General features: G+C 45.8%; 3 protein-coding genes across 8 annotated transcripts; 1 reads left to right on the forward strand and 2 right to left on the reverse strand.

The window, feature by feature from the left end:
- The first annotated feature begins 300 nt into the window (after positions 1-300).
- LOC112894081 (uncharacterized protein At4g28440-like) lies at positions 301-2581 on the forward strand. Its single transcript, XM_025961676.1, has 2 exons — positions 301-654; positions 2095-2581. Exons 1-2 carry the CDS (start codon positions 423-425, stop codon positions 2283-2285), a joined length of 423 nt encoding a protein of 140 aa, XP_025817461.1. The 5' UTR covers positions 301-422; the 3' UTR covers positions 2286-2581.
- Positions 2582-3221: 640 nt separating this feature from the next.
- Positions 3222-5699, reverse strand: LOC112894082 (protein NUCLEAR FUSION DEFECTIVE 6, chloroplastic/mitochondrial-like). 6 transcript variants are annotated; one of them, XR_003228947.1, is made up of 4 exons: positions 5468-5699; positions 5235-5362; positions 3856-3928; positions 3222-3475 (listed from the first exon to the last, which is right to left on the reverse strand). XR_003228947.1 is itself a non-coding variant. In XM_025961678.1 (4 exons), the coding sequence occupies exons 1-3, from the start codon at positions 5608-5610 to the stop codon at positions 4429-4431; spliced, it is 291 nt and encodes a 96-aa protein (XP_025817463.1). In that variant the 5' UTR covers positions 5611-5699; the 3' UTR covers positions 3222-3475; positions 4411-4428. The 6 variants fall into 6 exon arrangements, 4 of the variants coding, with proteins under 4 accessions (XP_025817463.1, XP_025817462.1, XP_025817466.1 ...); XR_003228946.1 differs by having other exon boundaries at positions 3222-3662; XM_025961678.1 differs by lacking the exon at positions 3856-3928 and adding an exon at positions 4411-4448.
- Positions 5700-10228: 4529 nt separating this feature from the next.
- On the reverse strand, positions 10229-11498 carry LOC112894936. The gene has a single exon (XM_025962786.1). The coding sequence runs from the start codon at positions 11444-11446 to the stop codon at positions 10520-10522; it is 927 nt and encodes a 308-aa protein (XP_025818571.1). The 5' UTR covers positions 11447-11498; the 3' UTR covers positions 10229-10519.
- Positions 11499-12368: the final 870 nt, after the last annotated feature.

Here is a 12368-nt window from a genome sequence, read left to right on the forward strand (position 1 = left end):
TGACATGTACAATCACAGTTTCATTACAAGAATTAACGATGGTAGAAGAATAGAACAAATACCCCTTTGGCATTTGAATTTAAAACGCATCTAAAACATCTAGAAGAGAACTTTCTCAATGGCACTCAAAGCTGGTAGTAGTCTATTGGCATATAATGCTATAAGATAAGACCGTATTCCCCAATGATAAAGCTTTTTAAAAGCTTTACGGAAAGGAGAAAGTGATAAAAATAAAATAGCCCAATCTGTCCTATTGGCTCTGGTAATGATAACGCCGGATTTAACAACTCCGCCGCATCGTTAGTGGACTCCTCGATCACCCCCGGCCCCTATTAAATCCTCCTCCCCTATCTAGGGTTTGGCCACCCTCACTCCAAACTCCTCGTCCTCTAATCCTTTTCCTATCTCTATCCTTCATCCCAATGGCCTCGGCGGCGGCGAAGCGGAAGCCGGTGTTCGTCAAGGTGGACCAGCTCAAGCCCGGCACGGCCGGCCACACGCTCGTCGCCAAGGTGCTCAGCTCCAAGACAGTCCTCCAGAAGGGCCGCCCCGGCGCTGCCGCTGCCGGCCCGGCGGCGCGGCCCACCAGGATCGCCGAGTGCCTCATCGGCGACGAGACCGGCTGCATCCTCTTCACCGCCCGCAACGAGCAGGGTACGATCCCCCTCTGTTCGTGCAGTAATCTGTTCTTTTTGTTTGGTGACATGGGCTTTCACTTGTGACATGTGAGCAATCTTTCGCCTTGGGAGATTTGGTTGGAGCGGCGTGCGTACGAATAATCCCTCGCCAGATACATGTACTGCTTTTGAATACGATTCGATAGAATCTACGTTACTATGTGACACCGTTTCTTAGCACAGTAATCACTGCAGTTTAGTACTCCAGTATGATCTAATTTGTAATAGCTGCGTGCAATGTGCTCACAGTTTATCCCTGTTTTGGTATAATCAGTAATGCAATCATCCCTACAACTGGATTGTGAGGATGTAAAGTTTGATCTTAAGGAATATTACCTCTATCTGATCCCAAATATTAGTATGTCTAGGATTATTGTAAGTAAAACGTAAAATCCATCATAAGAGTACTGCCTCTGATCAAAATATATTTAATGGCTTAGCATAGCTTTGACCATAATTATCTAATCAAGTATATGGATCCACAGCATGAGTTAATGTTACTAAATTCATCATGAAAACACATCCTAATTTATAACTCCTTTCTATATGAATAATATATTAGTAATATTCAGAACATGAATAATATATTTTTCATATTAATATTAATATTAATATTTTTCCATAATAATATATATTTGGGACCAGAGGGAGTATTGAAGTGATAAATTGAACCTTGAACTTGTTGACGTCCTGTTAAAATTTTTAGTTTCACAAATGGGGCATCCGCATAGATGCTTCTTTGTATTTTCTTCCGTATAACAATAAAAGTGCAACTTCTGTATGTCCTAATAGCAACTGTCTTTCATTAAATAAATAAAAAAATGGCTCTGTCCTCTGCAAGATATCTGTTTCTCTAAGGCTAGTATGCCATATGTGGTCTTGGTTCTTGTGCAATAATATACTTAGTACGTATGTTCTATTTTTTCCACTAAAGATGAAAGCAACAGCCCCTTGTTGAGTGCTATGAGCTCCCCACATTCATCCTGTCTCATTTGTCAACCAGATTTCTTTGTAAGCATATCAGTACAAGCTCTGAAATATGTTATATCGAGCTGTTAGAAGATTATTACATGATTTTGGACATCTGGATGTCCATACGTGCTCTCAAATCTCAATATGTGATGTTCATTCTATGTTTATGAGATTTCATTGCATATTTAATTCTGTTTCTGTTGTGATGGTAACATAATACAACAAATAAATGTACTTTGCGTGCTTACACACTTGTATTCATAGGTTGTTAGCTGAAATTTGCAGGTCCTCACCTAACATACATTAGAACTCAAATGCTACCAGCTTATCATATTCTACTATGATTGTTATTATGCCTCACATAAACGCACAAATATCTACCTGAAAGCTCTACTGATCATGGTTATATGTGGGTGATATCTAACAAGTGTGCGCCTTTTCACAGTTGATTTGTTGAAGCCTGAAAGCACTGTTATTATCCGCAATGCAAAGATTGATATGTTCAAAGGTTCAATGAGACTTGCTGTGGACAAATGGGGCCGCATTGAAGTCACTGAACCAGCAAGCTTCAATGTTAAGGAGGACAACAATCTCTCACTTGTGGAGTATGAGCTTGTCAACGTTGCCGAAGAGTGAAGGCCTTGTTGATCTCATTCGATAACCAGAATGCCTGCTGGTAAAAAAAATTCTACTTGTTGCATCAAGAATGAGAACTTGAGGGGATGGAGAAGCTTATGAAGTAGATTGGAGCTGTTGGTCGAACTAGTGCAAGTTCCTCGTTATCATGCATTTATGTCTATCAATGGATATTAGTTGCTGCAGCGTTATGGTTGTATGAACAAATGTGATGTGCTGAGCAGTTAATACGCTAATGGTTCTTGAGCTCTTCAGAATGGATTGATGTGTCTGAGGAGAAATTTGGGTTTGCATTATAACTTTTCTATTTCAAATATTGTGCTACAATCGTGTGCCCATGTACGTAAGAAGATTGCTGCAGCTGGGTGTCAGCTGGGTGCGGTTTAAACGAGGCTGCAGCCCTAGTGGGCGAGTATTTAGGTCCTGTTTGATTCCAGGGACTAAAAATAAATCCCCATCACATTGGATATTTGACACCAATTATGAGTATTAAATATAGACTAATTATAAAATTAATTGTATAAATAGCTGCTAATTCGCAAGATGAATCTATTGAGCCTAATTAGTCTATAATTTGACAATATTATACTGCAGGTTTAATAGATTAATCATATGAATGAGTCTCCATTTATGCAATTAGTTTTATAGTTAGACGTATTTAGTTCCCCTAATTAGCCCCAGCCTCTTGCTAACATGTCCGCCCAAATGTGAAAATTATGATTCGAGGCAACTCAGACCTGAATGCACCAGCTAACAAAAAACAGCCTTTTTGGTATAGAGCCGACCCAAGGCCGGTGAAGTGCGCCAGCGTACCAGTCCGCATTTCTACTCTACAGCTCAACATCCTGAAACCTTGTGTTTCAGATAATTTGCATCCCTATCTTGAGAAGCTACATTGGCAGTTGAATGTACTATGCTGAGAGTAATCCACAAAAATCAGCAGAAACTCCCTGTTAATTTTATTCATTCCAGATCTGCGTAATCAAGCAGGTCGTCAAGACCAAAATCTATTAGACAACCACCAATGAATCTCAAGAATAATTCCGTAAATGCTTATAGAAACTGGAATCCCAGAGTACAAAACATGTTAACTGAGACGCCAAACAGGTACTTTAAATTCATGAGGTGGTAGTCCACAATCCAGACCAGCTACCATCACTGCAGGGCTCCAATAATGACAAATCATCCATCTACAAATAGAAACATAATAACCTGAGCTCCAGCTCTTAATTGACACCATAAAAGTTAAACAGCAATAAAAGCAACTTCTGCTCTATTATGTCCATTTATCATGGTCAAACCGAGGTAACAGAGATGGCAAATAAAAGCATGGGCTAGTCTTCATCCAAGATGACCTCCAACGCACTAATCACAGGCCTATAGAGATATACAATGAAGTCAAGAAAACAAATACTGTACAAAGATAAACATATTATATTGAGGCTAATAGCCCAGTTATTCACTATTTCTTACAGGATGCACAGAGGGCATCATGTAAGAACATGGAATACTAATAGAAATTTGTAATAAACATATGGTATCATTGATGTTCCTTAAAATCAGGCCAGACCTGTAGATATGAGGTGAAGGGATAATAATCTGCTACATTCCACCTAGATATTGTCACACGTCATCATTGCCAGCTGGGCCAATACAAAAGAATCAGTCTCCTTTTTTAACTCAAATTTGTAATTAATGATGATGTTACAATCAAATTTAGAAATGTTCTTTTCTTATGCTGCATTCATGAATAGTTCGACTTCAACAAAACTGCGTGCATAACTCGATTTGCGAAAAAATCCCTCGCATTGCCAAAACTTCAATAACGGATAGCTCAGGCATACAAATTGTGGCACAAGACCTCCTAGGCCAAATCATTTTGCAAGGGCACAAGGAACAGTAAAAAGGACCTAGCTCTATACATCATAACAATGCAGAGTTCTTTTTTCCATATTGTGCTGCATGTTTACATATTAACGTAAATGTGCACAATACAAGAATTTAGACGAAGTTCCATGAAATAAAGATGACAAGCTCTTCTTCCACAAATAATTCCGACGCACAAACTAGTGATGGAACCTAGCCATCAACAGTTATTAATGATGGCATCTTTAAAGTTATTCACCTTTTGGGGCCCTGAAGTTCATCTAGTTTCATCTTGACCTACAACAAGGGCCATGTGGAAATATAAGATTGATTTCAACATGAAAACTTTATTATCATATTTCAATTTTGAAATAGAAAATGTGTATGGTTTCCATGGTGGCTACAAGATGAGGACTTCAGGAACACTAGGAACTACATGAGTGCCACATTGTCCTACCCATGTTCATATAGAAATGTTTCAAAACCGTTCATCTAACTAGAAAAATAGGCTTGTTGTGTAATACTACATGTTATTCAGGGAGAGCATTAAAAATATCTGACGGAATTGAAACCCAAGGGCTACAAACAAATTTTAAACTGTTGGTTCTATCAGGTGATCTCATTAAGCAACATATTTGCAGTGTTTAGGACAATAGGTTTTTTAGGACATCCTACAAAGGATTAAATATTGTTTTGCGCAGAACTTCGATACTTTGGGTGGTCTAGTAAGAGCAGTGTGAACTCATACTCAGTCAAATTGAATCAAATCTTTGACACAGGAGTAGAAGATAGGTTAATGATCCACGTGCGGGGGATTGTATGTAGTCTGTTTGTTTTGATATACAAAATAACTTTCTCCGCTAAGTTGCTGCTGGAAAGGGCATGCTTAAGTACCAAAATTACGCCAAAAAAAATCAAATTCTTATCACTACTAGTCTACTACGAATGATCTTAAAGTCATGCGTCTGTAATTTAGTTTTCCTATGTGACTGGCGAGCGGTGACAAACAGACTGCTCCATAGCTGTAACTAACATACTAACAATTATAAACAAGGTAGTGACATTGAGACCAGGGCAATTCACCTTCCGAGAGCCAACCGAATCCCTTGCAAGCCGGGGCGGCGAGAAGCGAAGTCATGAGCGCCGACGCCGTGGCGCTGTGCATGGGCATCAGGGACTCCAGACACACGCTGCTCATCTCCACCGGCGACCTACGGATCGGAACCAAAGACATCAAAATAAAATCACCCAGAAATAGCAAAATGGGAACAAAAAGACGACGGCTCCACGTGCCCGGAACCTAAGATCACGCGCACCTTAGAAGGACGCGGGGGGCAGAGGTGGGCATCCGCCTCGGCAGCGGAGCCGGCCCCGCACGCGAGGCGGCTCTGGCCGCCGCGCTGCGGAGTGACGAGGGAGCGCTGGATCGGAGGAAGGATCTCGCGGCGGCGGCGGCCATTTCGGCGGCGGGTGCGGTGTTCTGCTCTGTGGTGGCGGGGCGCGGCAAGAGAGGAGAGAGAGATGCCAATAAACCCTACCACCGCGATGGGCTCATGGGCTTGGGGAGACGGCGGTGGCGCTCTCCCACAATAAACTGGGCCGGTCTTTTTTGCAGCTTTTGGGGGGGGGGGGAATTTTTTTTAAAAAAGGGATAAAAAAAATAAAATTCGAAAAAGGGGTGGCCGTTGGGAAAATTTAGAGAAATGGGTGCCTCCGCCCGCTGAACGAGCGGGACGCGTGGGGCCCGGGACATCCCGCCCACCCAGCGGGCGGGATGTCACCCGAGGGCCTCTTCGCAAATAATTTCTTCGCGAAGAGGTCCCTGGGAGGGCATCCCGCCCAACCAAAGGGCGGGATGTTGTGCTGATGGGCATCCCGCCCTTTGGTCGGGCGGGAGGTCCCCCACCGGCTATTTAAGCCCCAACCTGCCCCAAAAATGCCATTTTATCCAGCAAAAATAAAAAAAAAGAGAAAGAGAGGAGAGGAAGAGAGAAGAGGAAGCGGCGAAGCCCTGTCCACACGTCGATTTTGAGGTATATTCTCGTTCTAGCCATATAAGTACTTGAAAATAACTATAATTTAGGAAATATTTGTTAGAGTAGTTATGTTTTGAATAGTTTTAGTATTTTCATTTGTTTTTAGTATAATTTATAATCTGAATAGTTTAGAATCTGTAAAATATAATCTGAGAGTCGCTGAAATTTAGGATCGTCGTTCGTTGTGTATTAATATGTAGTATAACTAGTTTATTAATGATTGACAGATATGTCTTCCGAGAAGGGTATTTTATGTATATATTATGGAGAAGGAAATGTGATTTATGGGCCGAATGGGGTAGATTTAAGTGAATTCAACTGTGCGGTCAGAGAAATTAACAGACCGCACGAGAGGACATTTGAATCCTTATGCAACTGGTTAATGAGGGGACTAAAGATTAATCAGGAGACACACACTGTGAGTGTTCAATGCGTCATAAATCGTACCACTCACGCTTTGATCTGGGAGCTTATGCCACTTGCAAGCAACGAGGACTGGTTAACTTATCTGCAAAATGCAAGTCATTGGCAGTGGCCACTGGTACTCCTTGTCAGTGTGCACCAAAACCCTTTGATAAACATTGAAGCTGGTCCGGGGGATGAAAATATTGATGAAGAAGTCGAGGAGGCACAGGATGAAGCAGAGGCTTTGTGCTCTTTGCCAACAGATACTGCACGTACTCGCAGAAGATCTGGGTCAGCGGTGAAAAAATTTTCTGAATGGATTGAGAATGAACCTAAGGAGAAGTGGGCGTTACTTTATGATACCGATGGTGCAAGGTACGGTGTAATGACCACCAACTTCGCCGAAGTTTACAATTGGGTGCTGCGAGGTGTTCGTGGGCTTCCACTGGTTGCAATTGTTGAATTCATTGTCCGCGGGTGTACCGATTACTTTCGGGAGCGGTTCACTAAAAATTAGATATTCATGCGAGATCCAGACAGAAATTTTGGATTCAAGGTAACAGAATATATGACTAAGAAGGCAGAAAGCGCCCGGCTACACCATGTACGGCAATGTGGAACACAGGAGCTCAAGTTTGAGGTATCTCCTAAAGATAGGGCGCGACATGGCATGAGACGTCAAACTCCTGTAAAGGAGTGCATTCTCAAATTCGATGGAACTTGTTGTTGCTCATGCATGAGGCCCAAGTTGCTGCACTTACCTTGTTCTCATGTAATGGCTGCTTGTGCGGATATTGGACATCCTGTCGATATATATGTTTCACATTACTTCAGAAAGGAGACAATTGCTAGCACCTGGCAGTATGAGATCTATGGGTTCCGTTTGGTTGGATCGTTCACTGAGACAGCGAATCCTGTTATCTATATTCCAGACCCAAGATCATCACGGGTTAAGAGAGGACGCCGTCAGTCACGGCGTATTCGTAATGATATGGATGAGTCAGAGCTCCGTCCGAGGATACAATGCTGCAGTGCATGTAATCAGATTGGACACACGTATAAACGTTGTCCAACCAATGATGCTGGCCCCAGTTGTGCTGAAGCTGGCCCTACAGGTGATGCTACAGATGGAAGACCTCCGGTTGCATCAAGAAGTGGGAGACGTCGCCGATCGAGTGCTAGTACGTCATCAGGCATCATTTAGTTGTAATTTTATTTAAACGTTGTTTGCTCATATGTAATATTTGCTGCGTTGAGATTCTATTAGACCTAGATACGTATTTGTAATATTTGCCGCATTAACTAAAGACACAATATTTGGATTCATGTATTTGTAATGTTTATTATCATATTATTTTATTTTAAATGGCTTCATGTATTGTACTATCGTAATATTTAGATTCTACGTTGCAAACGTTATCGTTTAACTATCTTCGTACGAGTTTTAGATACCGTAATCTTCCTTGGAAAATTGAATTAAAATTTTATGTGCATACATAAGAGTATGGCGAATGAATCTTATATTTGAAAAAATTCTGAATTTCAAATAGTTTCTGAAACAAATAATCTAAGAAAAAATATAACAAAAATGGACCAGGAGCATAAGATTATAAGTTTTAGAACTTTTTAGAACTTTGACTATATATTAGATATTAAATAATATCACATTAGAGAATAAAAATAGATTTTAATTATAAAAGGGTTATAATTAGGTTTAGTTAACATTTCAAATTTGAAAAATTCAAGACAAAAGAAGTTAAATTTACATCAAATTTGAGTTTAAAACTTTGCACAAAGGTACCTAGAGTTTATAGAATAGTCATACCAAACTTCATAAACAACAAACCATGAAATCCTAAAGTTAAGCATAAACTTTCCTTAATCTTAGTTTTAAAATAGGGGTAAAAGTATTTTGTTTCAAACTAAACTCCATTAACAAAAGTTATAGAGTTTGAAATCTAGTTTCTAACAAAACTAGTTTTGCTATTTTTGGATTTTTCTGTGAATTGTTACGAATTTTGGAAACCAGAAAACACACACACATGAAATAACAATGCACCAGGAGGCATCCCGCCCAGTGGCCGGGCGGGAGGCATCCCGCCCAGTGGCCGGGCGGGAGGCCTGCTTCAGGGACCTCTTCGCGAATAAAAAAAGTTTTCTTATTCGCGAAGAGGTCCCTGAAAATTTTTTTTGAGCATCCCGCCCTCTGGTTGGGCGGGAGGCTCCTTTCCGCCCTCCCAGCGGGCGGGAGGCACCCATTTCCCTAAATTTCTCCAACTGGCACCCCTTTTTCGAATTTTGTTTTTTTTTTATCCCCTTTTTAAAAAAACTCTTTGGGGGGGGTGCTAGATGGCCCATATCGCGAACGGGCCTGGCGCTCGGCCCGCCGGGGCCTTCTTTTTTTTCCCTGGTCGTGATCCCGTTCCCGTGAGATTTCCGTGTGTTTTTCGTACGTGAGTTGCACGGCAATCTTGCCGAGACGAGCGGTCGTGTGTGGGAGGGGGGGTAGGAACTAGGAGCGTCGCACCAACCTACCTCTCGTGGTCCATGCGCGTCACCAACCGGACAGCAAAGTTAAGCCTAGTAGGCAGGAGAGGGAGGGCACCTTTTGTGCTGCTGCTGGTAGCTCCTGTCCTCCTCGCTCTTCTTATCCTAACTGGCGGCCTAACCAACACACGTACGCTGCAAATACCACGCATCCCAATGCAATTATAATGGTGAGTACTGCTTGCTGCTGGTGGCGTGCTGCTGAGCAACAAGAGCAGCAGCTGGCTGTGATCATCCTGACAAGCACTTTTCAGCCGAGCCTGAACATGTCCTGCAGTCCTGGGCTGCCGATCGAGTTTAATGGGCCGAAGGATCTGTTACATCAAATAAAGTGGCAGCAGGTACATGGCGCCGGTTGGTGTGACGAGACGGATCCAAGCGTCCAGGAACGGTCAACGGTTTTGTCATGCGCCGTGGACCGTCAAAATTATGGCCGGCGACGGCGACGCATGTCGTACTGCCTCTGCCCGCTGAACGAAATCATTGAGCGCCACTGTGGTATCTGAAGACGAGCAGGCAAAATGTCAGCAATGGCCTCAGATCTTGTCATTCTTTTTTTTAAAAAAAATGAGCGAGGTACTCAGGTGTTACGTGTCCGTGCGAGATTAAAGAGTGGGGTTTTTACGAATCATGCCTTCGAGGACGAAAAGGTTATTGCTCGCTCGTCGAGGAAAAAAAAAGGGTTAATGCTCTTTTTCTCTCTCTCCCTTTGCAGACGCACGAAATGCCTTGGATCGGGTACGGAAAGTTGGTACAAGGTAATGGATTGATTGGCTGCTGCTTGGTGCAGCATTAACAAGATGAATCCAAGCGTTCAACGGTCAGCAGTTTTGTCATGGACTCACACAGGAACGTCAAAATAATGGCCAACATGTCGTTCGTCCCATTGCCTGATGGAACTATTGCGATCTATCCTGGGGTACGGAGTGACGTGAAAACGTCAACAGTACTTGTACGAAATGCATGCAATGAAAATCATCCTGTAGTACGTTCGTGCCAAAAAAAAGAAGGTTTTTTAACCAACATACGCAGTAATGTGCACAGTATCAATGATACTCCTTGTGCACCGACAGATGAATAGTAGGGTGGATAGCATTTTGATCTTCAATACAGTACGCGTTGCATTGTACACACAGAGAGGGCTTATTCATTCATTGGTTGCGTCACCATGACGATCTGCACGTACGTACTCGTGCACAGGAGGAGCTGCTATGCTAGCTGGCTTTTCCCCAAGTACTCACAGCAAACAAAGGAGCAGCTAGGCCAAGCTAGATTACTCTGCAATGGAGAACAGAGCACACGATACGATCACAGCTGGAAGCGGCAGCACACCGCGCACGTTACAACTTACTAGTACGAGGCTTCGTCTTCCCTTCATGTTCATGGAATGTATCGTCTGTTCCGGCCTTCCTCCTGGAAGCCGTTCGGGGTCTGATCCATCGCTCCGTTCTTGAACACATCGTCGTCGCCGTACTGCGGGTAACCGGCCGCCGCGTTGCCGTACCCCCCGCGTCTGCCGCCGCCGGCGCCGGCCGGTCGGCCGTACCCGGAGCCGGTGAACTCCTCGGCGTCGGGGCGCGTCCTCATGGGGTTCGACTCGCGGCCGTAGCCGTACCTGCCGGCGTCCACGTCGTAGTAGTACCGGCCGTTCTGGTACAGCCGCGTGTCGCTCATCCCGTAGTCCCGCTGCTGGTCGTCCTGCCCCTGCTGCCGCCGGCCGCCGCGGAAGGCCGTGTAGTACCACGGCGGCCGGCCCCTGCCGCTGCCGTCCTCCGGGTAGGGCTGGACGCCGTCGAGGTCGCCGGCGCCTCGCGCGGGGGCCTCCTCCTCCTCGGTATACGAAGTGGTGGCCGGCACGTTGGTCGGCCGCCGACCCCTGCCGCTGCCGTCCTCCGGGTACTGCTGGCCGCGCTCGCCGCGGCCGCCTCCCGCGGGGACCGCCGCCTCCTCGGTCGTACGGGTGGCGGCCGACACGTCGGTCGCCGCCGCCGCCGTCGTCAGCTTCTCGGCGTTGCGGTGCACGCCGCGGCGGAAGTAGTTCGGCGGGTAGTTCTCCTCGGGGCGGCCGTAGAGTCCGTACCCGCGGCCGCTGACGCCGGTCGACGGCCGGGAGAACGCCGGCGCCGCATTAGGGTCCGCCGCGTCCGGCGTGGTGCTGCCGGCCGACGCCGCCTTCTCATGCTCGACGGTGGGTTCGGCGCGCGTGGTCTTGCTGAAGAAGAAGCGGCCACCACCCCACGCTTCCGCCGCGACGGCGAGCACGGCCACTAAGGCGACGAGGAAGAGGTGGCGAGCAGGGGACGCCATCGGAGACGAAGAGCGTCGGTGGTCGTGTTGGCTAGCGAGCCACTAGCTACCACGATCCGGCACTGTGCGCGTTCCCGTGCGCCCCCACTTATTTATAGCCGGCGCCGATCCATCTAGCGACCATCGGCTGCGTGGGGGCAATCGGGTTGTTGCATCGAGCAGTGTCAGAAAGCAAATGGGAACAGGCAGGGGCATCTTGGACAGAGGACGAGATGAATGAAATGAGTGTGGGTGACAGGGTTAGCGAGCGATCAGGTTGGGGGCGCGGCGGTGATCGCGGGCAGATAGAGTGCGGGCGGGGGCAGAGAGCGTGCCCTGGCGCAGTGTGCATGATGGAATTTGGTGCACGTTAGCCGCGGCGTGTGAGGTCTAGGAGGCACGCAGAGGGCCTCGCATTGATGGAAGTCATGGCTCGCGAGGTATGAACAGGGGCGCAGGCGATTTGGTTAATTTTCGGTCGTGGGCAGCATCTCGGCAGCGTGAGATTTTAAATGCCCGTCGCTCGCTCCACGTGGGCATTGATCATGAGCTCGAGTTGGTGTCACGCGATAACAATGCGTATGCTTTGGTTCCAAGCGAGTTCGCGACCCTCAGTGATGTTTGGTTTATCAGATCTATGATCGGGGGCACTCGTGTGACTGTGAGAGTAGTATATGTGCGTCGTGTTCAGACGAGGAGGCACAGATCGTCAAGCTGTGACAGTCTTACTACAGGACTCCAGCAGGGGACTCATGTCAACAGCCAAGGCGCCAAGTCATGCCAGCACAGATCTCGGAGCGAAAAGAAAAGGAAAGATTGCCCCTTTTAGATTGACGACACATGAAATCATTGATGCCCAAAGCGGCAAACAGCCGGCAGGCAGCTGCGTTCCTGTCCCGTTCTCTCGCCGGATTACTACCCCCTGCCTTTAGTGTCCATGCAT

The sequence above is a fragment of the Panicum hallii genome, chromosome 5, assembly GCF_002211085.1.
Source record: "Panicum hallii strain FIL2 chromosome 5, PHallii_v3.1, whole genome shotgun sequence".
Lineage (NCBI taxonomy): Eukaryota > Viridiplantae > Streptophyta > Magnoliopsida > Poales > Poaceae > Panicum > Panicum hallii.